Source organism: Notechis scutatus, chromosome 4, assembly GCF_049901735.1.
Source record: "Notechis scutatus isolate UNSWTSFEM ecotype Mainland chromosome 4, rNotScu1.2, whole genome shotgun sequence".
Taxonomy (NCBI): Eukaryota; Metazoa; Chordata; class Lepidosauria; order Squamata; family Elapidae; genus Notechis; species Notechis scutatus.
In genome coordinates, this window is record NC_142012.1 from 36,302,573 (window position 1) to 36,327,606 (window position 25,034).

General features: G+C 34.9%; 1 protein-coding gene across 1 annotated transcript; it reads right to left on the minus strand.

The window, feature by feature from the left end:
* Positions 1-25,034, minus strand: HSPA4L (heat shock protein family A (Hsp70) member 4 like). Its single transcript, XM_026667023.2, has 19 exons — positions 24,796-25,034; positions 22,280-22,337; positions 21,827-21,967; positions 21,239-21,361; positions 19,846-19,945; positions 18,761-18,894; positions 18,379-18,623; positions 18,219-18,295; positions 15,995-16,146; positions 15,476-15,582; positions 12,974-13,107; positions 9,797-9,996; positions 7,479-7,577; positions 5,209-5,340; positions 4,887-5,012; positions 4,506-4,613; positions 3,598-3,717; positions 3,101-3,262; positions 1-826 (listed from the first exon to the last, which is right to left on the minus strand). The coding sequence occupies exons 1-19, from the start codon at positions 24,900-24,902 to the stop codon at positions 641-643; spliced, it is 2,511 nt and encodes an 836-aa protein (XP_026522808.1). The 5' UTR covers positions 24,903-25,034; the 3' UTR covers positions 1-640.

Genomic DNA, 25,034 nt, shown 5'->3' on the forward strand with positions numbered 1-25,034 from the left:
TGTGAACACGGGGACCACGAGTTTTATTTTGAATCTTGTTACTAGTTTGATGACAAAGAATGCTGCTGGTGTAAAGTCCTTTCAAGCTTTGGATATTGATCAACAAAATTCTTACAGGTTTTTGTGGTACATCAACAAGATGAACTAGTTCGCCTACTAACCTCTATTTTAATATTTAAATTAGAACAATACAACAATTAAAAAAGGTCAGTGCTTCTGGTGGTGATGTTCAAGCCACAAACTGAATATCTTCTAAAATAAAGATGCAAAAATCTACGCTTCAGCATTGAAAGTGCAATACAGTGGTCTTCCATGAATAAAGGAGCAGTGACTTACTCACAATAAAAGCTTTGAGTAAGGTAGATTGTTGTCATTTAGGTATCAATTCTGCCTCTTTGATATAAAGTATATCATAAAAGCTTAAACTGATTACAATCTACATTCAACTAAAGTTTCACAATAAACTTAATGGAATGAACAATAAGAATGTACTCAATAGAAACACACTTTCAAACCTAATGAAAAGAATAAAGGACAGAAAGTCTTTTTTAAATAACTGAACATATGTAGTGTGAATTAAGAAAAAAAGGACCCTCTGATTACTTGCACTGTTTTTAATGAACTCAAAGAAGTGTAAAACTTAGTCCATATCCATTTCTTCAGATGATTTAGGCTGTTGGCAACTATCGTCCAATTTAGTGTCAGAGCTGCCTTGTCCATTCATTGGCCTGTTTTGTTCACTATTAGATTTTCCTTGATCTTTAGACAGTGGTTCTCCTTTGGACTTGGGTTTGTAAATAATTGGATTACATAAATTGTCCAGTTCCTATGAGGAAAAAAATAATTATAGTTACTATGCAAAAAAAATGGCCTATGAAATTTATTACAATGTAAAATACATGAAATAAGCTTAGTAAATTTATAAAATTGCTCATAATTAGAATATTAAACAACACAATAGTGTACAAGTCAACATGAATAGTCTCTAATAAGGAAACTTCCTTACATGTTCTTAAAATTTGAAAATAGAGGTGATTTTTTGACTGTTTTTTTCTCCCAGCAGAAAAAGCACATACACTGCTCAAAAAAATAAGGTAGCAACACTGACTGACAATCAATTTCACATGCTGTTGTGCAAATGGAATAGGCAACAGGTGGAAAGCATAGGCAGTTAGCAAGACATCCCGAATAAAGGAGTGGTTCTGCAGGTGGTGACCACAGACCACTTCTCAGTTCCTATGCTTTCTGGCTGATGGTTTGGTCACTTTTGAATGCTGGCGGTGCTTTCACTCTAGTGGTAGCATGAGACGGAGTCTACAACCCACACAAGTGGCTCAGGTAGTGCAGCTCATCCAGGATGGCACATCAATGCGAGCTGTGTCTGTCAGCATAGTGTCTGGCACATCAATTGCGTAGTGTCCAGAGCATGGAGGCGCTACCAGGAGACAGGCCAATTCCTCAGGAGACATGGAGGAGGCCGTAGGAGGGCAACAACCCAACATCAGGGCCGCTACCTCCGCCTTTGTGCAAGGAGAGACAGGAGGAGCACTGCCAGAGCCATGCAAAATGGCCTCCAGCGGGCCACAAATGTGCATGTGGCTGCTCAAACAGTCAGAAACAGACTCCATGAGGGTGGTATGAGGGCCCAATGTCCACAGGTGAGGGTTGTGCTTACAGCCCAACACCGTATAGGACTTTGGCATTTGCCAGAGAACACCAAGATTGGCAAATTTGCCACTGGTGCCCTGTGCTCTTCACAGATGAAAGCAGGTTCACACTGAGCACATGTGACAGGGTCTGGAGACGCCGTGGAGAACGTTCTGCTGCCTGCAACATCCTCCAGCATGACCGGTTTGGCAGTGGATCAGCAATGGTGCGGGGTGGCATTTCTTTAGGGGGCCGCACAGCCCTCCATGTGCTCGCCAGAGGTAGCCTGACTGCCATTAGGTACCGAGATGAGATCCTCAGATCCCTTGTGAGACCATATGCTGGTGCGGTTGGCCCTGGGTTCCTCCTAATGCATAACAATGCTAGACCTCATGTGGCTGGAGTGTGTCAGCAGTTCCTGCAAGACGAAGGCATTGATGCTATGGACTGGCCCGCCCGTTCCCCAAACTTGAATCCAATTGAGCACATCTGGGACATCATGTCTCGCTCCATCCAACAACGCCACGTTGCACCACAGACTGTCCAGGAGTTGGGGGATGCTTTAGTTCAGGTGTGGGAGGAGATCCCTCAGGAGACCATCCACCACCTCATCAGGAGCATGCCCAGGTGTTGTAGGGAGGTCATACAGGCACGTGGAGGCCACACACACTACTGAGCCCCATTTTGACTTGTTTTAAGGACATTACATCAAAGTTGTATCAGCCTGTAGTGTTCTTTTCCATTTTAATTTTGAGTGTAACTCCAAATCCAGACCTCCATGGTTTGCTTGATTTCCATTGATAATTTTTGTGTGATTTTGTTGTCAGCACATTCAACTATGTAATGAACAAAGTATTTAATAAAAATATTTCATTCATTCAGATCTAGGATGTCTTATTTTTGTGTTCCCTTTATTTTTTTGAGCAGTGTATATTATGATGAACAATTTTAACACTAATAGATTAATAGAAACCTCTACCATCAATGGAATAAAAAATTCATGGATCAACCATATTCTTCTGATTTAAATATACTGTTATGCTATCATCTGAATTTAACACTTGAGAACTAATTTGGGATAGGGGTTAAAGTGCTGGCCTACAAATCAGGATACTGTAAGTTCCAGGCCTTCCTTAGGCATGCAAGCCAGCTGGATGATTTGGAGCAATCTCTCTCAGCCCAACCCACCTCATAGGGTTGTGGTGTGGGGAAATGGGAGGCCTATATAAAAAGGTAGGATAACATCATCATCATAACCTGTTTACATATGAACAGGAATAGCAGATTGAACTATGCCATATCAATTTCTGTGGAAACTTAAGGAATATTATTTGCTATAGTTCTCTTTTGCCAAAATATATTTGTGTCATGATATCATTTGAAATACTAAGCTATTCTGGGCTAATTCATCCTATTTTTCCATTAGAATAATTCAATCCCAAAGTTAATTTACCTTAGATTTTGCTTTTATTTCTGCCACCTTAATAATAGGATCCTGTGTCAAATTCAGTCTGTGCTGTATATGCATTTTTGAGCTCAACCAGTTCATAGTTTCACTGGCATATTTTTCAACCTTTTCCATATCAACAGGATCAATGTGATCATATTTTTTATCCTACAGAGAAAATATTTAAAATTAGTATTCAACAAGTTAGTTTATCCCATAATACATTATAGAAGAGTTGATTTCATAATGATTTGTTACTTGAACAAAAACATTCTGTTAATGCCAGATAATTATCCATTTAAAGGAATTTGAAAATACAGCCTCATTTATTGTTTGGCTTTAGAAATTCCTGTTCCAAGTGCAGCTGGAGTATTGGTATCACAAGCCCAAATTATCTTATATATTAATTTTGAAAATTAGATTTCAATTTTATATACATTTATTGAAAATGTCCATATAATGTGGATTATGAACAATTATTAAAAACGCATGCTATACCCCACCTTATTTTCATATTCTTCTAGAGTTTTCATAAGCATCTGGAGTTTATTTTCTAAATCAAATAAAGCTTTTGGTCTTTCTTCATATTCCTTATATCTATCATGAATAGGGCCACCAAATTTCTAGAAAAAATATTGTAGAAGTACTCATTAAAATATAGAAAAAATATAAATGAATATAAAATCTTTTTAAATAATTGATCAGAACTACTTATAAATGACTAGTCACTATATGAAAGAAACCAATAGATCACATATGACAGCCAACAAGCCTATATCTTAATTGTGTGGGAATACTAGGATTCCCATTATATGGGAGGTAGTCGAGTTCCTGGCTTAAAGCAGGAAATCCAATGCTTCTGTCTCATATATTCGGAAAATCAACTTTGAACAAAGCAAAGAATAGTTAAGAGGAAAATATGCCGACAGATTCTCATGCAAATACAGGTCATGTGTCTTAAGGATGCTCTAATGGATTAATATGGACCAAATGTTTTGGCTTCCTCAAAAATACTTTACTTGATGGATCCATGACAGAATAAAACCTATAACATCTCTGTCAAAAGCTCAATATTTTTAAAGTAGACATCTCTGTTTTAAACATTGTCTATTCAACTGGAATGTCTCTCTCTCTCCATTGGAATGCTGAAAATGTTAAGGCTACAATCTTGATGATGTAATTGAACAAATGACATAAAAATATGCTAAGCTTATTGAATGGCTATATGACCTGCTTCAACGACACTCTAAATGCAAATGACCAGCTGTTTGCAAGGAGTATAAATCCTTCCATTCCCCACCATCCAATCAGAGTTGAAGAAGCTTCTTGGACGAGAAGCGAAACATCTTCAAAGATAAATAACGTCCAGTTGCCTCTTGAAAAAGCACCACTGGGACAATGGAAAGCTTACTTTCATTTCCTGAAGTTTTTCCACATATACATGTTTTGGTTGGTCCTCTCCATCTTCATAAAGCCAGTTCTCTATATCCTCTAACATTAATGTTATTTTTCTTGAATCCTAGAAGCAAAATAGAACATATAGTTCAGTGATTTTTATCATTTCAAACTAGTGAAAAAATAGAAACAATAATATTCTGCTTAGTTATAATCAATAGAACCTCAAATTTATCTTAATTAATTTATCCCACTGATTTTAAAGGGTTATTGACAATATAATTAGAAATATAACTGGAATCAATTCACTGCAATGTTTTATTACAGATACAGCCATTTTAATACTAATGTTATTTTAAAGGACTTTATTATGTTATAGTTTCATGAGAATTCTTACATCTTCAGTTATGAATTTTTCATAGGCACCACAAAGCTTATCTCTCAAATCATACACATATTCTTCAACAGCATTTTTTGCATCATTTTTCTCCTTCTCGAGAATGTCTTGCATTATCATCTTCCGCTGCAGCAGATAAAAGAATTCAGATAACTTAATCACAAATATAAAACACAGTTGATTTTTTCTTGAAAAACATCTATATTCTTCCACCCCAAATTACTGGATTTACAAGTAACAATTAGAACTAATTTTCCTTTTCTGCACTGATACGATTGTAATTATTTCACATCTATGGTTCAAGATTTCTGCAGCTGCTTACCTCATTTTCAATGTAGCAATTAATAAGATCCTGGTCAACCTGTCTATATAAGCTAACATGGATAGGCAGATCAATGCACTTGATCTTTGTTTTGCTTGAGTGATTTGCATCAATCTTGTCTCCTGAAGCAGTCTGCAGAATAAGAAATTAAATTATGTAATCATAATATTTGTTTCCATTGCACATAAAGATAGAAATCTGCTGAAAAGAATAAATTCACCCTGAAGTGTTTTAGACTAGCAACCAAAGACCAGTCCACACATCAATTTCTTCAAAGGTTATATACGAGAAATATCCACCCTACTTCTACATAAATAGGAATCTTTTTAACATACAGTCATGTGAAAAGGAAAGTATATCATCTCTGAGTTTAATGGTTTTACAAATCAGGATATAGTAAAAATCATCTGGTCCTTAGCCATTTTCAAAAGTAATAAATACAACCTTAGATGAAAAAATTCATGACATATTACACCATTAAGAACATTACAAAAGAAAGCCAAATGGAGAAGCCATGTGTGAAAAACTAAATACACCTTATCATTCAATAGCTTGTAGAACCACCTTTGTAGCAATAACTTAAAATAACTATTTTCTGCATTACTTTATCAGTTTCTCACGTTGTGGAGAAATTTTGGCCCATTCTTTTTTACCACGTTGCTTCAATTCAAAGCTCTTTTGAAGTCCTGCCACAGCATCTCTCTTGAGGTCTGGATTTTGGCTGAGCCATTGCAATTCCTTGATTCTTTTCTTTTTTCAGTCATTCAGTTGAAGATTTGCTGTTGTGCTTGGGATCATTGTTCTGTTGCATGACCCAATGTCAGCTAGCTTTAACTCTAGACAGATGGCCTCACATTTGACTCTAGGATACTTTGGTATACAAAGGAGTTCAAAGTTGACTCGATGACTACAAGGTGCCCAGGTTTAATGGCTATAAACAAGCCCAAATCATCACCCCTCTACCACTGAGCTTGATGATTGGTATGAGATGTTTGTGCTGATATGCTGTGTTTGGTTTTTGACAAATGTGGCACTGTGCGTTATGGCCAAACATCTCCACAGACATCTCCATAGTCTCGTCTGTCCAAAGGACAATGTTTCAGAAGTCTTGTGATTTGTTCAGATGCAACTTTGCAAACCTAAGCCATGCTGCCATGTTCTTTTTAGTGAGAAGAGGCTTTCTCCTAGCAACCCTTCCAAACAAATCATACTTGTTCAGTCTTTTTCTAATTGTACTATCATGAACTTTAACATTTAATGTGCAAACTAAGTCCTATATAGCAGAGTTCCCCAACTTTTCTGGCTTTGTAGAAGCCAGCAGTGGGGGAAGGGGATTGTTTTGTGCAAGTGGCTGGCAAACACACACAAGCAGCACCTTTTGTACAAGTGGTATGCATGTGTGCCCGCTACTCATGCAAGTGGAGCACATGTGCACATGCTTTCCCTCTGCTTACGCATGTAGGAATGCATTGCATTCACCTGCCATTTCCACAGCCCGGTTGCAAACAGCTCACAACCAACTAGTGGGCCATGGCCCAGAGGTTGGGGGCCCTGTTGTAGAGTTTGAGAAATAACTCTTAGACTTTTTGTGATTTCTCTGAGCATTGCACGGTTTGACCTTGGGGTCATTATCTACATACTTGCAGGTATGTCTACTCCTGGGAAGACTGGCAACTATTTTGAATGTGTTACCACTTGTGAATAATTTTCCTCACTATAGAATGATTGGCTTTGAATTGTTTGGAAATGGCCTTATAACCCTTCCCAGATTGATAGGCAGCAACAATTGCTGCTCTTAAGATCATTGCTGACGTTTTTCCTCTGTGGCATTGTGTGGGACACCAGCAAACTCATAAAACTTCAGCTTTTATATAGGCAGTCTTACTTGCTGATGATTGATCAAGCTGTTACTTAGTCTCTTTATCCTTATGGAAGCAGTAAGGATGCACTTTACTAGCTTTTCACACATGGCTTCTTCAGTTTGGCTTTCTTTTTAGAAAATAAATGACATAGAGTGATGTGTATTGTTCATCTGAGGTTGTATTTAATTTTAAGAACTGATAAGGACTAGATGATTTTTGCTATGTCCTGATATGTAAAAACCATAGAACTCAGAGTATATTTCCTTTTTCACATGACTATAAGTAAAAATGCCAACGTGTCAAAACATGGCACACTATTTTCAGAGTATCTTTTAACATTTCCTAGCACTATCAAAAGAAAGAGAGTCCTAACATTAGAATCCGATTTTATCATAATTTCATACATACCTTTCCTTCAGTACCTATATGATCAGTTTCCTCATCTGTTTGACTTTGTTCTATTTGGCTCTTTTGATTACCATCATCTTGATCAATCTGCATTTTAGCCTATAAAATAGAAGTTTTTAATTCCACACTAAACTTTATGTAAAGTTTTATTATTCTTGTCAACTGGCAGTAGCTTTTCACAATCCAACAAGGTAATCCAGTAAAAATGATTTCAAAATACAAATCAATGCTGCTAAATTTGGTTTATTTTTATTTATCACATTTTGTAACCACCTATCTTCCTCACAAAAGGACTCTGTTCTTGAGATACACTATTCCCCTACCTCCATGGTTTTTAGGAAAAAAAATATTGAGGTTATTGGGGGGGGGCAATGTGTGTGCCTTTGAATCAGTCATAACTTCTGGCAACGTAATGGACAAATCCTTGCAGTTGTTTTAGCAATACTTTTGGAATAGTTTGTTACTGCCTTCTTAATAAAAGATTATTCAGTTCCTTTAACAAGGTTACTGTAAGGAAGTGTTCATGACTGATAAATAATTGTGGCTATGAAATTCAGTCTAATTACTTAACAATACAATTCTAATTATATATTACTGAGATTCTACTAATTATAATACTAATCAGATATTAAAAGTAAAACAACCCTCTTCAAACAAAATGTAATTGCATTTACAACAAAGAACACTTTAAAATGTTCTATAAATAATAAAGGATGGAGTTTATTGGAAAAGAATCATAAAATCTTAAATGAAATGAAAACAGTAAGCAGCACAATAGGGTAGAAAGTTGAAAATAATCTCTAGAATTAACACCTTAAGAATTCACAAGCTTGAGGCAGAACATCATTATTTATTTATGAAAATGTATATTCCACCCCCCCAAAAAAAAATAAAAAAATAAATTCACTCTCCATGACTGGGTGGCTTACAAAGATAAGTGGTGGTTAGAATGCAGTATTGCAGGCTAACTCTGAGCAGTCTGGAGTTCAATCCTGCTGGGGCTCAAGATTGACTCCGCCTTCTATCCTTCTGAGGTCAGTAAAATGAAATTGTTGGGGGCAATATGCTGACATTATAAACAGCTAAGAGAGTCTAATTGCTATTAAAAGCACAGTATAAAAACAATAAAAAGCAATCAGCCCTTCCCAACAACAGTCAATTACATGACTCCATTCAATCAAAAAGCCACTTGATGCGCTGCACCCCACTCTGGGTTCCCCAAGCCATATATCATGCTTCTAGGATTTAAGTCAAAAATTATTCCAATATTTTTCAATAGTTTATTTTTTAATGTACACAGGCACCATTATTATGCTCAATTGCTAGCCAACATCTGAAGTGGAAACATTTTTGCTATAATTATAAAGTACTTATATTTTTATAGGGACATACAACATAAATAATACAGTAATAGAATGATCCAGGAAAAGTCACTGCTGTTTTGTAGAGTTGCCAATATGTGCTATATGAGTAGTCCTATATGCTTTGAGTCGGGTTGTTTTTTTTTTGCTTCAAACCCCCCAAAATGTTAAGACTTTAATAACTAGTATATCTACTAGAAAATCTTTGTTTACCATCTTTTATATCCTACTGTATACTCAAAAAAGTACCCAAAATTTAGACTTTGCTATCTCCTGCTTACTGAATGCTATATACTGTATTTCACTTCCATCTCAGAGTAGAGAGGTTGCATCTTCACTTATGAAAGGTGTCAATACTCTTCAACATATCAGAAAATAGTTAGCAAATATTTGAGAGGAACCAAGGCTTAAGCATTAAAATGGCTACATTATTATCCTTTCAACTCTTTATCCACTTCGTTACTCACATTTGCATTAGCAATATTCAATTTACAATAATATTTTCTGTTGCTTTGGCATGCTTCTAACAGATTTGCTGTAAATTTGTTTAAATTAACTATTGTAAAACTTCTATGGAAGTTAAGGAGACATATTTACAAATAACTAAGCATATGTATAGTTTTATAAGAGTTTCTCAATATAATATCAAAGATATAGCCATTATTAGTGCAGAGAAAGAATGAATAAGTATACATGTTTATAAAAGCAAGGAATATAAAAAAGATTAAAGATAGTAAGCAAGTTAATTTACATGAGATAGGAAAAAATATTGAAAGCACTAGGATTAAAAAATTTGGAAAAAAAGTTAAATTACTCAAACAATTTGTAATTAATGGATTTTCAAGATGAAAATTTTTAAAGACAAAAAGTAAAAAAAAACAAAACACCACTGCATTTAGTTAGCACAGTACATACCACAGTTTAGAATTAAGAATTCTATTTATAGTTTTTACATACCAGTTCATCTTTGCTTTGATTCCTACATGACAATTCTGTGTCCATTGGAATATCGTTAGGCTCATTGTCCAAATTTTGCTTCTCTACTACAGATGCATTAGCCACACTGAAGATTCCATGGATATTAACTCGCACTTTAACTTTAACTTTTGAATTATCACCATCGTTTTGGGGACCAACATTTTGAATAACAAAATGGCCTAAAAAGCACAGTAATATGGCACCGGTTAGTACACTTACTTTATATCAAACATATTACAAAAACATTTATACTTATACAAAAACATTTATCACTTATTGTTTTTAATGATGGTTTGAAGTTATGATGCCTCAGATTGTGGCCTCACCTCCAGTCACCTGATTGCAAATTGAACACTTAGCAACTGGCTCCATTTACAATGGAGTCACGTAATTGTAATCTTCCCAGCCAGCTTCTGAGAAGCAATACCAACTGGCCAAGCCAGAATCACTTAATGACCACATAATTTACATAAAGACTGCTGTGATTTGTTTAACTACAGTGATAAAAATAGTAAAATAATCAGTTCTGCTCACATGATCACTTGCTTAACAATCACACCGCTTAATGACCAAAATTCTTGTCCCAATTATTATTATAAGGTGAGGATACCTATATACATAGATCTTTGATGGGCAACTTCTTCAAATGGCTGCTACTGCAGCTATGGCTGAATAATTGAAAGCTACCTAAAGACAACTTAGTAAGGGGGGAGGCATAGAAGTTTAATAAATAAATAAGTAAAATAAATGACAGATAGACATTAAGAAATAAAAGTGAAGAGGCAACACAATAGTTACAATAAATAGCAAACCATATCTATTTGATGGATATGAAGGCTTGATCAACATATTACAAACTCAGTGCCAAGCCCATCCCTAAAATCTAATTGAAAATAATAGAGATAATCAGTTTCCTCCAGTGCTCGATGCAACAGCATTCTATTATTTCTCTATAACCTTCTCCAGACGGGACATAAGGAACATATAAACATTTGCCCAGCACTATTGATTTCAGCAATGGTTTCTTGAACAGGAGAAGTACTACTGACTCATTTAAAGCAGGCAGCATCTTTCCTTGACTCATTCACTAACTCCCAACCTGATTACTTCACTGAAAGTTCTCATTGGTCAGGGATGGCAGGGATCTAGATTACAGGTGGCCAGGCTAATGCTACACAGATCTATCTCTGGTTCAAACCCATCCCAGATAACATTACAAGACTTAACTGATTCACCTCAACAAAAATAGCTCATCTAGCATCCAACTCTAAATGGATCTAGAGGGGGCCTTCATCCTCCAGATGCCTAGAATATTCCTCATGACAACCCTGTAGCAAGTTTCTAGCCCATCCCTTTCAAGTAGGTTCTGGGTTGTTGGTAAAGGTTTGAACATGTGCTGCAATTCAGAGTAATTTTTTATTTTCCATCAGTGGTATTCTAGGCAACTCTTCTGCCATTTTATATTTGGAACTCCTTAATATACTGAGGAACTTCCTTCGATCAGTGGCCAAGGAGAAATTTTTCAGGGGATATCCTACCCAAAGCTACAACCACATTCTCATTCCAGGAAGCAAACTCCACAACTGTCCTCTGGGTCCTGAGTGGTTCTATCAGAAGCCTGTTATTTACATACATTTGCACATTTGTGTTTATAATCTTGTCACTGATTGACTTTATTTATTGACAGCAGCCTACTAAAATTACCTTATATAAACAACTAAATCACTTCCATTGTTTTATATATGTAGTCATCAGGAAATAAGATCAAGCATCTATTTAATTAGACCTTATTGAAAAGATCTATGCCATAACACTTATACAATAAACTAATTATCAGAAACTATAATTCATCCTATCACCTTTATCTGGGCAATATGAAGCACTATTGTCACTAGACCACATTTGAGCATATTGGCAAAGAAAAATGACTACCACCCTCTTGTTCAGTTCCTAGCAGGCCAAAGATCCCAGGAACTGCACTACATAAAAATAATTTTGGGGATCTGTAAAAATCAATTAAGAATTGTTTGTTACTGTGAACTATGCATTCATTTCAGAATGTATTTTATTTCTTGCACAAGTGTATCATATAATAGGAAAGTTATACTTTAAAATAAAATCAAGATAACACTCTGATTGTTTTACACAGTGGTAAGTAATAACAAATATCAGAAAAAAAAACATTTTCAATTTATCTCCATCCTAGATTGGGATAATCAATAGTTAATGGACTTCCTTTGAAATGAGTTTGTAATATGTTGATCAAAGTTTTCTGTCCACCAAATAGATCTAGTTTGCTATTGTGTTCTTCCCCCCCTCCCCCAGGATATTTTTCCAATTTATTAGTCTAGTTTATAGCTCCAAAATTCTTCTGTGGCCATCCATCTAAATATTAAATGGCCTAATCCTATCTAAGCTTCTATATTCAGCCACGTTTATCCAAATGAGTGATGTAAATATAATTCGAATCTAAAATGCTTTGAAAAAACCTGTTTGATATAGCAGTTATGTTACCAAGCTAGATATTGGAAAACTGAGCTTTAGTCCTGTCCTAGGCACAAATAATCTGGGTGTCCTTGAGCAACTGACTCTTGCTCCACCCTAAAAAAAAGGCAATGACAAACCAATTTCAAAATCTTGCCATGAAAACTGCCAGAACATGTCCAGGCAGCTAGTAGCCATAGTGATGGTTTCAATCTTGTTGGAAATGTTCCAGCCATAGCTTAAGCAGACATTAAGAGCTGAAAGCACAGTTGCCTAGTTGAACTCATTCAGTAAGGGCACAATAGGATACTCCAAATCCAAAATATTTGTATACCTACAATCAACAACTGCTAAGTAAAAGAAAATACAGGTGGTCCTCAGTTAATGATAGTAATTGGGACCAGAATTTATATTGCTAAGCAATGTATTTGTAAGGTGTGATATGATTGTGCCACCTGTTGATAGCAAACCCTAGTTACTAATAAGCAACATATGCAGAAAAGTACAAAATATATTAAAGCAAAACAACTAAGAGCATTGTCCACATAAAACAAGGCATTAGTAATTAAAACTGTTATTTTATAAATCTATTAGGTGAAGATTCTCATAATTTGAAGCAAATCTTTAAAAAGGTTTTTGTTGTCATGGTCAGCAAGTAACAAAACCATTTACCTATTCTTGTATCAGGATAAGGAACATCATGAGGATGTGTATAAAATGCTTCCAGTTCAAAAGGCTCTTTTTTGTGGAAAGTAATAACTTTTGAGAATGGAGAAGCGTGAGTTTTGCTGAAGACTTCACATTCACTATAGAAAAGAAGAGTGCTTATACTTTAAACTCAAAAAGAATTACAAGTAATGAGAATAGGAAAGTAGTCACAATGTATCTTGTGATACTAATTATCTGAAACCAGTGAATTAAAGACTGACTCTTAAAACCATTGATTACTTCAATATTATAATTGTGTATAATCAATACTTCATAATAAACCATCCATTATGAATCTTACTTTCACAAAACTAATAATTTTGAGAGGAAGTTACATAACACATTAAATATTAATGTAGTAGAACCTCTTTAAAGATAACAAGCTAGGATATGTACAACTCAAGACTTAGACAAACACTTTATTCTATAGGAAGATGAGAGGAATTCACTTAAAAATTAACCACAGAATGGCCTCCACTTGCAAGTCTTTGCAATTAACAAGCAGCATGCACACACACACACACACATGCACTTACACACAATAAGGGGGAAAGAGAGAGAGAGAGAAAACCTAAGATAAACTCTAACCCCTGCTTTAAATTCAAAAAAGTTAAATAACTTTAAATTGCTTCTGCAGGTACATTGAGGATGAACTGAAGACAAATGAGGCTACATAAACTGAATAGCAAATTATATAGCAGAGTTAGTATGGCATGAGAATAAACCCAATATGTTCCCTTAGTTCTCTTGCATTTCTAGAATAGTCAGGGAGAAAGAGGAGAGGTATTTATTAAAGAGTAGTATAATTATAGTCCTTACTACTTGAGTGGAGAGGAAGGAAAGGGGATGGAAGCAGAAAAGATGAAATCAGCAGAATTCGGTCAAGATATTCTGTTGCTTGAGACAAAACAGCAATCTGTTTTCTCAATATGCATAGTATGTAAGATTGGCTAAAGTACTTTGAAGTACAAGATAAATGTACTGGATTTTTTTTTCCTGGAAGTAAAGGTATTAAAAAAAAAACAATTCACTACTGTCATGACCTTAAACTCAGCAAAGGACTGCCTTTCTCTTTCCAATTAAGTCCCTTGGGGGGATTTTTAAAAAAATGCACTTAACACTAAGTTGACTCTCAAGCCCAGCAGAAAATCAGAAACAAGTAAAGTCATGTGAAAAAGAAAATACACCCGCATTGAGTTCTATGGTTTTACATATCAGGACATAATAAAAAGATTATTCACAAGTGGAAAGACAGTTTCCAATCTTCCCAGGGGCAGACATCTCAGCAAATTCACTCTAAGGTTAAACTATACAATGCTCAGAAAATTGCAAAATATCAAAGAGTTACATCTCAGACTCTACAGACTTTAGCATATTAAACATTAAAGTTCATGACAGTACAATTTAAATTTTTTTAAAAAAGACTAAGGAAGTATGGTGTGTTTGGAAGAATTGCCAGAAGAAAGCCTCTGTCTAAAAAGAACATGGTCAGCATGGCTTAGATTTGCAAAGTTGCATCTGAACAGATTACAAGTCTTCTGAAACACTGTCCTATGAACAAATGACACCAAAGTGGAGATGTCTGGCCATAATGCACAGTGCCATGTTTGGTGAAAACCAAACACAGCATATCAGCACATCTCATATCAATCATCAAGCAGTGATGGTGAAGTGATGATTTCAGCTTGTTGAACTGAAGCAATGTTGTAAAGAAGAGTGGACCAAAATTCCTCCACAACTACATGAGAGACTGAGAAAGCCATACAGAAAATGATTACTTCAAGTTGCTGCTAAAGATGGTTCTGCAAGCTATTGAATCCCAAGGGTACTTAGTTTTTCACACGTGGCTTCCCCATTTTTCCTTTCTTTTTGTAAAATAAATGATGACATGGTGTAATATGTTATGTGTGGTTGTTCATCTGAGCTTGCATTATCTATTCTTAAGAACTACTAAGGACTAGATGGTTTTACTATGTCCTGATACATAACATCATAAAACTTTTGTCAAAAAAGATGTACTTTCTTTTTCACATGTCTGTATCTTTCTGAATACTTAGAAGAACAAATAGTTATGTTAAGCTTCAAAATTATTCTATCCCAATGCATAATTATATTGCCTTCTCATCCCTCAATGAACATGAATGTCATATTCATAGGAAAGATGAGATGAGAACACCTAGTCTTTGCCTAAATGGATTTTGGAAATGCTCACTAAAAGGAAAGTGAGAAAAATGCTTACCATAATGTGAATAGCAAAAGTATTGTGGGAGTCTGGTCTCCAGGGAAAATAAAAACATGAAGAATTGTATTTATAAGATAAAGAATTTATGTCATAGTTTTTCATGTTTAAATCAGGGGACTTGTTTATAATTCATCCAAATATACTTCCACAAATCTAACCTACTTTTGTTTATAGATATACTATCTACTTAGTTCTTTCATATTTTTAAATCTCAAAACTCTTACCCTGTTCCTTCCTCAAAAGATGATTGCCACCTCAGAGTAATTGAGTAAGGAACAACATCTGTGATGGAAAATTCACGGACTTTAAATGCTGGGGACAGAATTGCACACTAGAAAAGAAATGGAGTATCACTCAGACATGTGTCTGGTACACATTTATTTTATTTATGAGATACTAGTCAACTACATTTTAACTTCACAATTATAAAGCCTAAGAAAATTTGTTGTAGCAAAATCAGTATTCTTGGAGATGACTAGTAACTTTTTTCTGTGATCAGAAAAATCATACAAGAGATGTGACATTGCTCACAAACAGCTCAGCTGTTTCAGAGAACAGATTAGGATTAGTCAAAATGATTAATTAAAATATGTATAATTTAATTTGTTAAATTGGTTAAGTAGCTATGTTACCTTCAACTCCTTAATGTGAAGATTAATGTAATTATAGCATGCTTCTTTTGATAAATTTGCAAGGCCAAGAAATTTAAATAGTTATACTGAACAGAAAAACAGTTAACACACCTGTAATGCACAACCCCTTGCAACAGCTTCATCTGCATTTAATGTGGTACTTATCTCTTTACAGAAAAAATTGCAAATCTGTTCCTTCACAGCTGGAATACGAGTTGCTCCACCTACTATTTCTACACTGTAAATATCTTCACGCTGTAATTCTAGGAGGCAAACAGGAGATAATTTGTTTTTATGGATGAAAAATATAATCAGTTTTAGAGGGAATGGATTCACTTGGTGGAGAGACTTCAAGAATGGAAGCACTTTCTCTATCATACATTGGCATGTCTCTACTGTTAACATTAAAACCTACTTAATATTGATTGAAATTCTGTTTCAAAAATGTACTTATAATTATTATAGGTAATTGGGCTCTAAATCTAAGTATTAGATAAGCATGCTAAATTAACAGTAAGAAATTAATGCCACAAATAGGAAGAAATCTGATAGGTTCCAGAGCCTAGCAAAAGTGAATACATAATGTAAATAGATAATAACAAAAATAAATAGGTATAGTATGCAGTACTAAATTGGCAGTGAAGATTAACAGCTGGCAAAAGGCTGTTTGATTTGTTCAGTTTCATTTAAAAAAGATAAAAAGACTCCCAAAAAATGATTTACATGCCTTCCTTGGCTCTCTAAAGGGACAGATATAAAAGTAAGGAAAGCAGGTATATTGAATAATCTTTCTCTAATATTAACTTTTGGTTTTCAACCAAGGACTCTAAGTTCTTAGGATTTCTGATGTTCAGGTTGCAAATGTTAATGTTTCCGAAACCAAAACTGATATCCAGTAGAAGAAAAGTCTAAGGAGGTTTATGACAACTCCAACTTCTATAGAAATGGGGATATTTTAACAAAAATAAAGCAATTCAAGTACAAGGGCTCAAAACAGTCCTATAGAATAAAAATTTGTTCAATGGCCATGAAATGATCAGTGGCTGTTTGAGCAAAAAGAAACTAGAATCTTAAAAAAGAAGCATTTCACACTGCAACGTTTTAAAGCAAACTTCACTTGTTTTGCCCTACTCTGATTTCTACTTCTTTTATGATTATGAAAAATAGGAAAAAAATGAAAGCATTTATGATAAAATGCTTGTCTTCAGATTGTCTACACTTAAACCATTATCAGTGGAAATAAAAACCATCAGAATCTTACATGAGCTTTGGGGTCATCTGGAGACTGAAAACACAGATATCCTATACTGAACTTATACAATATAACCAGAAGTTAAGTTCAGAACACTGTGCTCTGCTGGTGCATGGAACAATATTTCAAAGTGACGGCCAAATAGTGAGCATCCCCATTCAACATATGAACTATAGCAAATTAGTGACTATTGACAAGTATAAAATATAAGATAGGGTTTTTTTCCCATAGTTTTGATTGTTTTCATCTGTTTTCATCTTCTACTGTACGTTTGTGCCTGCTACTTGACTACAGCATCCTGATCTCTACAAAGTCTATGAATCCCAAGGACCTGTTACTTAATTCTAAGACTCTTTTTTGAGACTCATGGTTTTTTTTGCTTATTCAGTGTTAGATCTGAATCCCTATATGTACAGTCTAGCTTTCCTTTCCTAATTTATCAAATTTTCCTTCTAGCACATTTTTTCTTTTCTTTCCAAACCAATAAAGTATGTACATGGGCTAGGACTCTGTCCATTTGTCTGTCCATTAGCATGATAAGAGTCTAAAAATTAAGTAGAACAGGATCATATTTGGTGTGAAAAACTGAATAAAAGAAAGATCAAGTTCAAAAATAAGCTGGATCTACAGCATAAAAAAAATTCCACAAAATTTCCACAAATGCATTCCTTAGGAAAGAGGCAATTGGACAGCTGTTCATCATGTTATCCAACTCCTGTAATCTTAGAACCCATCCTTCCTCTTTGTCACATGACAGAACAAAACTATAATTGTGGGTGGGTGGGGTCTAGAAGCCACATTTTGCATGTTTTTCTTCACTTGTTTAATTCCTTACCTATTGTAGTGGATGTTATTTTTGTATCTAGATAATTATTTTCCCTTATCTTCATAGCATCTTTTCTGTACTTGATACTGTAGAATCACACATACCCAACTTTATAAGAACACCAATACCAAAATATTTTTTCAATTTTCATAGACATTAAATAATATTCAATATGATAGGCATGACCTACAGTAGCAAGCAGAAACCTTTATGTTAAAAATAAGCATGCAAAATAAGCTGATGCAGCATTTACTTACTAGCTTGTTCCATCACTGCTCTCAAAGGAGGTTCTACTCTGGCCAGAAGAGATACACACAATTGTTCAAACTGAGCCCTATTTTGAGAAATGAATATTAAATATTTCAGGCATATAAAAGATCATCTTATAATTCCCACTTTATACAATGAATATGATACCTGTTCATTTTGCTAGAGACATCAACGTCATTCATAAAGCATTCTATGTTTACTGGAAGATCAGAAGTATTTGCACTCATCAGCTTCTTCAGTTTTTCACATTCCTGGTATAATCGTAGCAATGCTCGACCATTGTCCTTAACATTAAGTTTATATTTGATCCTGAACTCTTCACAGAAATAATCTACCAAAGCATCATCAAAGTTTCTACCACCCAAAAAGGGATCAAATGTAGTAGCAAGTACCTATGAGATTAAGCACAATAAGGAATATAAAAGCAAGCAAAAAAAAGACTTGTGGTTAGATAATGCTCATATTATTTATTTTGTGATTGAACTTATTTTTTATCCTGTTTATCTTATTTGTTGCTTCAACAATTTACCTTCAATTTTCCTTTGTTAAATGCACAAACAGAAATCTGGTAGGCTGAATGTCCCATGTCTACAAACACCACATTCCTTGGTTTCTCTTCTGGGGCTGGTAGATCCTGTTTATAAATTCCATAGGCTAAAGCAACTGTAAGAATGTAAAAAGTAAATTCTATGGAGTAGAAAAGCTTTAAAAATAACTTATAAAATTATGAAAAGTCAAGTAAAATAAACAAAGCATACTTTTGCAGGATTTTCAATAAGTTCTTCTAACATCAGAAACAATTAGCTTCAAAATATTGGTTTCACTGTAACTAAGTATGTGCAAAACTACTAGTTCCATCATTTTAAAATATTTTGAAACTTTGACGTAACCATTTCTTTTAAGGCAAATGGTTTAATTTTTTTTTCCTGCCAGCCCTTTACCCTTGTGCTTGACAATCCATATTTGCTAAATTATTTTATTAAATCAGATACAGTATTCCCACATCTGAAGGCTGTACCTAAATATTCAAAATGCCATTTATATTTCTTTTAATACTGTCAAATTATAAGCTACTCCAGGACATTCATTTCTCTTACTTATGTTCTAATGATATTCATTACAACTCATTGAAATTACTTATAGTTAAAAGTGGCATAATTTGAAGAATTTGCCTTACTCATGCAACTTTCTCTTGTAGTCTTTCTTTATAAAAATGGTGAGGAAACAACAGTGCGCATATTTAAGGCAAATGATTTGTGGTACAGTATTAACATCTCATTTACTTACGCTAAATAAATAAAGCCAGTTTTCAACCTTGAAAACAAAAGCATTATGCAAATTTGTTTATCAAATGCTATCCTAGAATTGTTGTATTAGTCCTATTGAACTTATTGTTCTGAACAGATGTTCATTAATGTTGCTCCAAGAATTTATACTTATTTTAGTTAAAATCACTCATACTGGAGGATAGTTTACTTGTGTGTAAAGATATCCCAGTATTTAGTTGTATCTACCAACAATCTTGCTAGATTGTTATGTTATATATTTTGACTCTGATTTGAATTTGTTTAAAAAGCAAAACTGCTATATATAACAAGTAAAACGTAAATTTACCTGCTGTAGTTTCATTCATTAGTCTCAGGCAATTTAAACCTGCCACTTGCACTGCTGCTATAACAGACCTTCTCTCGGCATCAGTAAAAAAGCTTGGGATCTGTGGAAAAATATTTTCTATTAATTTCACCATATTCATCTTTCTTATGAATTTTCTACAAGTGGTTTATGCCATTACAAAAACTTAAATTATAATCCCGAAATATGCAATTTAAATATATTTGTGCCAATTGATCCAATGTTTCAATATTAATAGACTAATTAAAATATATAAATTACACTTATTTCCAACGGATTAGTTTGGAATAATTTTAAGGCTCTGTGGGGCCCTAAGTCTACTTAGATCTCAATGCTGCAGAAAGGCATATATTTTAGCTGTACATATTTCCTATTTTCAACTGTTGTTTTTCCACAAAATGCCAGGTTGGGAAGAGAAAGGGAGCTGAGTACCAGTCTATATTTCAATAACAAGGATTGGTTCATGAATAGCCCTGCATATATATGGGTAGTTCTTGACTTACGACCACAATTGAGCCCAAAATTTCTAGTGCTAAGTGAGACAGTAAAGTAAAATTTGTTGAGTAAATTTTATCCCATTTTACAACCTTTCTTGCCACAGTTGTTAAGTGAATTACTGCAGTTGTCAAGTTAGTAACATGGTTGTTAAGTGAGTCTGGCTTTCCCATTGACTTTGAGTGTCAGAAGGCTGCAAAAGATGATCACATGACCCTGGGATACTGTAACCATCATAAATTTGAATCAGTTGTCTGCAACAGTCGTAAATGTGAAAAATGGTCATAAGACAGTTTTTTCAGTGCCATTGTAACTTCGAACAGCCACTAAATAAACTGTTATGAATCAAGGACTATCTATAATGCATAGAGCAAGCCCCTCTACCTGCAACAAATGTAAACTAATAACTAATTAAGCAAATTAGGTGCAAAATGTAATGTATTATTTGGTAATTGGGTTTCTTGCAAAATGATGTTATCAACTATGTATGTGAGTTTCATGATGTGCTGGCCACAAACAATGAGAGGGAGGGGGCAATGTGAATTACTTTGCCTCAAAGCAACCAATTTTCAACATATGTGATGAACATCCTAAACCTGAATTTAGGCAGACTTCAGCTTATAAAGTGTCTACTATGTATGCAACTGTTTACTGTTTACACATTTCATTATCAGTAATTGAGATATCAGAAAATATTATAGAAAACAAAACTTTATTAGCTTATAATTTAATGTTATATGCTGCCCAGAGTAATGAGATGAGCGGCAAACAAACCAAATCAAATAAATAGAGCTGCCTTTCCAGGAACATGTTATAATCTAATATTTACACATGTTATATAACATTATTACTTTATAAGTATACCATTATAAAAACTTACGGAAATGACACAGTCTGCTACAGGTTTTTTAAGTGCACTTTCTGATGTCTCCTTAAGTTTAACTAATAGCATACCAGTAACTTGTTCAACAGCAAATAATCTGTCTTCATCCAAATATCGTACCTAGAGTTTTAAAAACACCCAGATAAATTAATAACTAATTAGAATACATAGTAGGCACTCATGTTGACAGAGATGTTAAACTCATTATTTTTTCAAGCAACCTCTATTTGGTGAGATACATTAGAACAAGGGTCCCCAAACCTCAAGCCATGGCCCACTATCAGGCCTTGGCCTGTTCAGAACCAAGTGGCAGGTGAGTGCATGAGCAGCTCCACTTGCACAGGCAAGTGTGTACATCTGTGCAGCTCCATTTGTGCAAGTAGTGAGTACATGTGCCTACCGTTCTCGCAAATAGAGCTGTACCTACATTCACCTGCTACTTGTATGTAACTATTCCCTCTCCCCCCTTGTCAGTCCGCAAAGCTGGAAAGGTTGGGGAACATTGTGTTAAAAGGACCAGATCTTAAAATATATTGTTCTGTGTATTCTGATAGCAGGTATCACAAGAGAAGGTACCATGCTCACCTTTACTCCTACACTCCCATTAGGTAATTTCTGAAGTTCATATGGCAGTTTCTCTTTTTCAGACTTTATAAAGGGATCATTAAATGCTCTCCCATGCAGCTTTTTAAATCCATGTAATGTATTCTTAATATTTGTGATAATCTGTCAAAATAATGTAAAGGTATTAATTTTGCATGTTCATATTAAAGTTCATCTTACAGGTTTTCAATAGTTTTATTAATTTATTAGTAAAAGCAACATTTCATTCTTATTATGCATTTATAATTCCTTAGTACTGTAAATAAGATTTTATTTTATGCAAGATAAAAATACTTAAGTTAATATTGTGCACTGGTGATAATATTATCAATGCTTTTGATTTAAAAGCTTTGTGAATAAATTTTCTGATAAAATGTTAAGAACTACTGCTGAATAAAATGATAACTTTTGAAATAATTATATACTTATGTTTACCTGGCTTTTTGCTGCATTTCCAATAGTCCGGGCTTTGGATCCCAAAGATATACAAGCTCTGAAAAACAACAGATACTCTATAAATATGAATGAAGAAATCAAATTGTTAAAGATTATCAAACTGTAAAAGATTAATCAATCTGAAAACAGAACAAATGTGAAAGTGGTGATGGTAAAGGAAGAAGGTAACTTGATTCCACAGAGCAGAGAACCCAACTACAAATCATAAGCAACCCGTTTTCAGAGGCAAATCTAATCTCAACAATATTTTTTGACCTTCAGAAAATAAAAAATGACAATACAGAAAGTAGAATTTTCAAGGATTTGTATGAGAATCAGCAATATAAGTCACTGATAAGTTGCAATGGCACTTAGACTTATATACCACTTCATAGTACTTTACGGCCTTCTCTAAGTGGTAGAATCAGCACATTGCCTCCAACAATCTGGTTCCTCGTAAAATAAATGTTTTAACTGAACCAGATTGAAGGATAACCATGAATTATTGAATTTTAAAATGTTTGCAAATTATCCAAGATCCTAAAATTCAAAGCCACAAGTTAAATTCTTATTATTTATTTCTTTATACAATACTGTAAATTCCAGGAGCATAAAACAGCTATCAACCTCCAGTTGTAGCAAAATAGCCTCTTCCTAATAGTAAAGACTTATAAGGCTAAGTGAAAGATCAGTTATTTTGAAGTTGTTTTTCTCATTTTTGGAATACTAGAACACAATGAATGTTGGCCTGATCCAACAAATACATATATTCATTCATTCATTCATTCATTCTCTCTCTCTCTCTCTCTCTCACACACACACACACACACACACACACACACACATTCATGTTTTTGTATACCCAATTCATTATCAGTTTTTGCTAAATTTAAAGAAAATAATAGCTGGAATGTTTGCAATGACATACTGTTTTTCAAAGGAACAAAGAACACAAAATAAATGTGTGCTTTTGATTACATAAATTTACAATTCTGCTAAATCTACAAAGAGATGATACCTATCCCCTGGTTGTAACCCATAGAAACAGAGAAGAGTGAACAAGTTCTACCAATTTCTGCAATACTGTACAATCATCTATACATCATCTCTTTCTTCCCAAGTACCACCCTGTTGATAGTTAAGTGAGGCAATAGAACAAGAAGTAACATGCAGGGCAAAAGGAAAGATTGCTACAAAAGCAGAAAAGATGAAATACTGGCCAACTTCTTTTACCCTGTGTATCCTCTCATGTAAGCATGCTTATTTCAAAGATTGATCTGCAAAACTGGTACATATTACTGTGACCTGAATTGTCCTCAGTTATAATACTTTTAATTGAAAAGACACATTACAATTATTTTGAGCTTCAGAAAGAAATGCTAAATCATGGAATTATTTGCAAAAAGTTAAAGGTGCTTCTGTTTCAATGCTATTGTGATGGATGGATGAAAAATGGCAATGGACAATAGTAAAAAAAATGTGGGATTAGTAGATGTCATGATCTTCACAATAGGAGTTCTTTTAAGTATCAAATCATAGTTTTTAACAGAGTACAATGTTTTAGATGTGCAATTCTCCTTTTTTTAAAAAAAGAAATAAGATGAGAAATTAGATCAGAAGAACAAAATAACACAACAATGGTTGTGTTTAAATAAATAGAAATGTTTCAGTTGGCTCTTATGAAGGCTCATGGCGAATTAGTTCCAACTCTATCAAACTGAAGACTACTGCTAAAGCCAAACTTATTAAAGTGAAAAGAAGAAAAATCTTTCTGGAAAAGAGAGAAATCTTATTTCTCCAAAGCAAATCCTCCAAAACTCTTATTTGATTCAAGAGCAGGATTCTGGAAGTTGGAATTCTAATATCCCTAGATATTGTCAGCACTAATGAGAACAAAAATTCAGCACTAAGACACATGTTTTGTGTAAAAAATAGTGCCAAGAAAATGCCAAGCCTTTCTAAGTAAGCCTGATCAAGACACTTCTGGAAAAGTTAAGTTTTATCTCAACCTAATGATCATCTTCCACATTTGGCAGTTATAAACCTATTTGTCTTACCCAGCAGGACCAGTTAAAGAACCAGTTGGAGTTCAAATACACCCAGCTGACTCAAAGCTGAGCAATGGTTAATTTGACAACACCGAACTACTCAGTACAGGATCCATCCTCCATGCTGATACATAGCAGCTTCTTTTCCAAGTGTATACATGACAATGATCCACTATTTAGGATGTCGTGTGAACCCACCTACTATGGCTTTGTAAACTATAATAACAGCTCATAATCCAGAGAGAGAGAGAGAGAGAGAGAGAGAAGCTTGTAATTCTAACCCGCCCTTGCCCAACCTCGCAATTTCCAGGTAAGCAGAGTAGCACCGGTCGTGGGGGAAAGCTCTTTAAAAGGTTTCATGAGGCGGAGGCTGCCGGGGAAGAAGCCAACGGAAAGAGCACGAGCCTCCGTTGACCCCTCCGGAGCGGAGGCTGTCGCCCAAAGCCCGACTGGAAGGCTAAGACTCACGGGGTGCAGCGGTCGCTGTACTCATTGGCGATGGTCTCGATGCCGCCCCTCCGCGCCACCGCGATGTAGCAGTTCTGAAAGCCCAGGTCGATGCCCACCACAGACATGACTGCGGCGGGTGCGGTCCGTTTTCTTCCTCACCCCTCCCTCCGCGTTACCGCGGCGGGCCCCCGCGGGATGCTCGCGGCGGGGAGACGGCACCTCGGCGAGTCGCTCGCTCGCTCGCTCGTTCTGTCACT

What these genes read in the sequence shown, in the direction of transcription:
- HSPA4L (XM_026667023.2), bottom strand. Translation starts at nt 24,902, where the DNA reads ATGTCTGTGGTGGGCATCGACCTGGGCTTTCAGAACTGCTACATCGCG. An exon ending in GAAATGCAGCAAAAAGCCAG is followed by an intron (nt 21,968 to 22,279) that starts GTAAACATAAGT and finishes TTATTTTGACAG; the next exon opens with ATTATCACAAATATTAAGAA. An exon ending in TTATCCTGATACAAGAATAG is followed by an intron (nt 9,997 to 12,973) that starts GTAAATGGTTTT and finishes TGTGCTTTTTAG; the next exon opens with GCCATTTTGTTATTCAAAAT.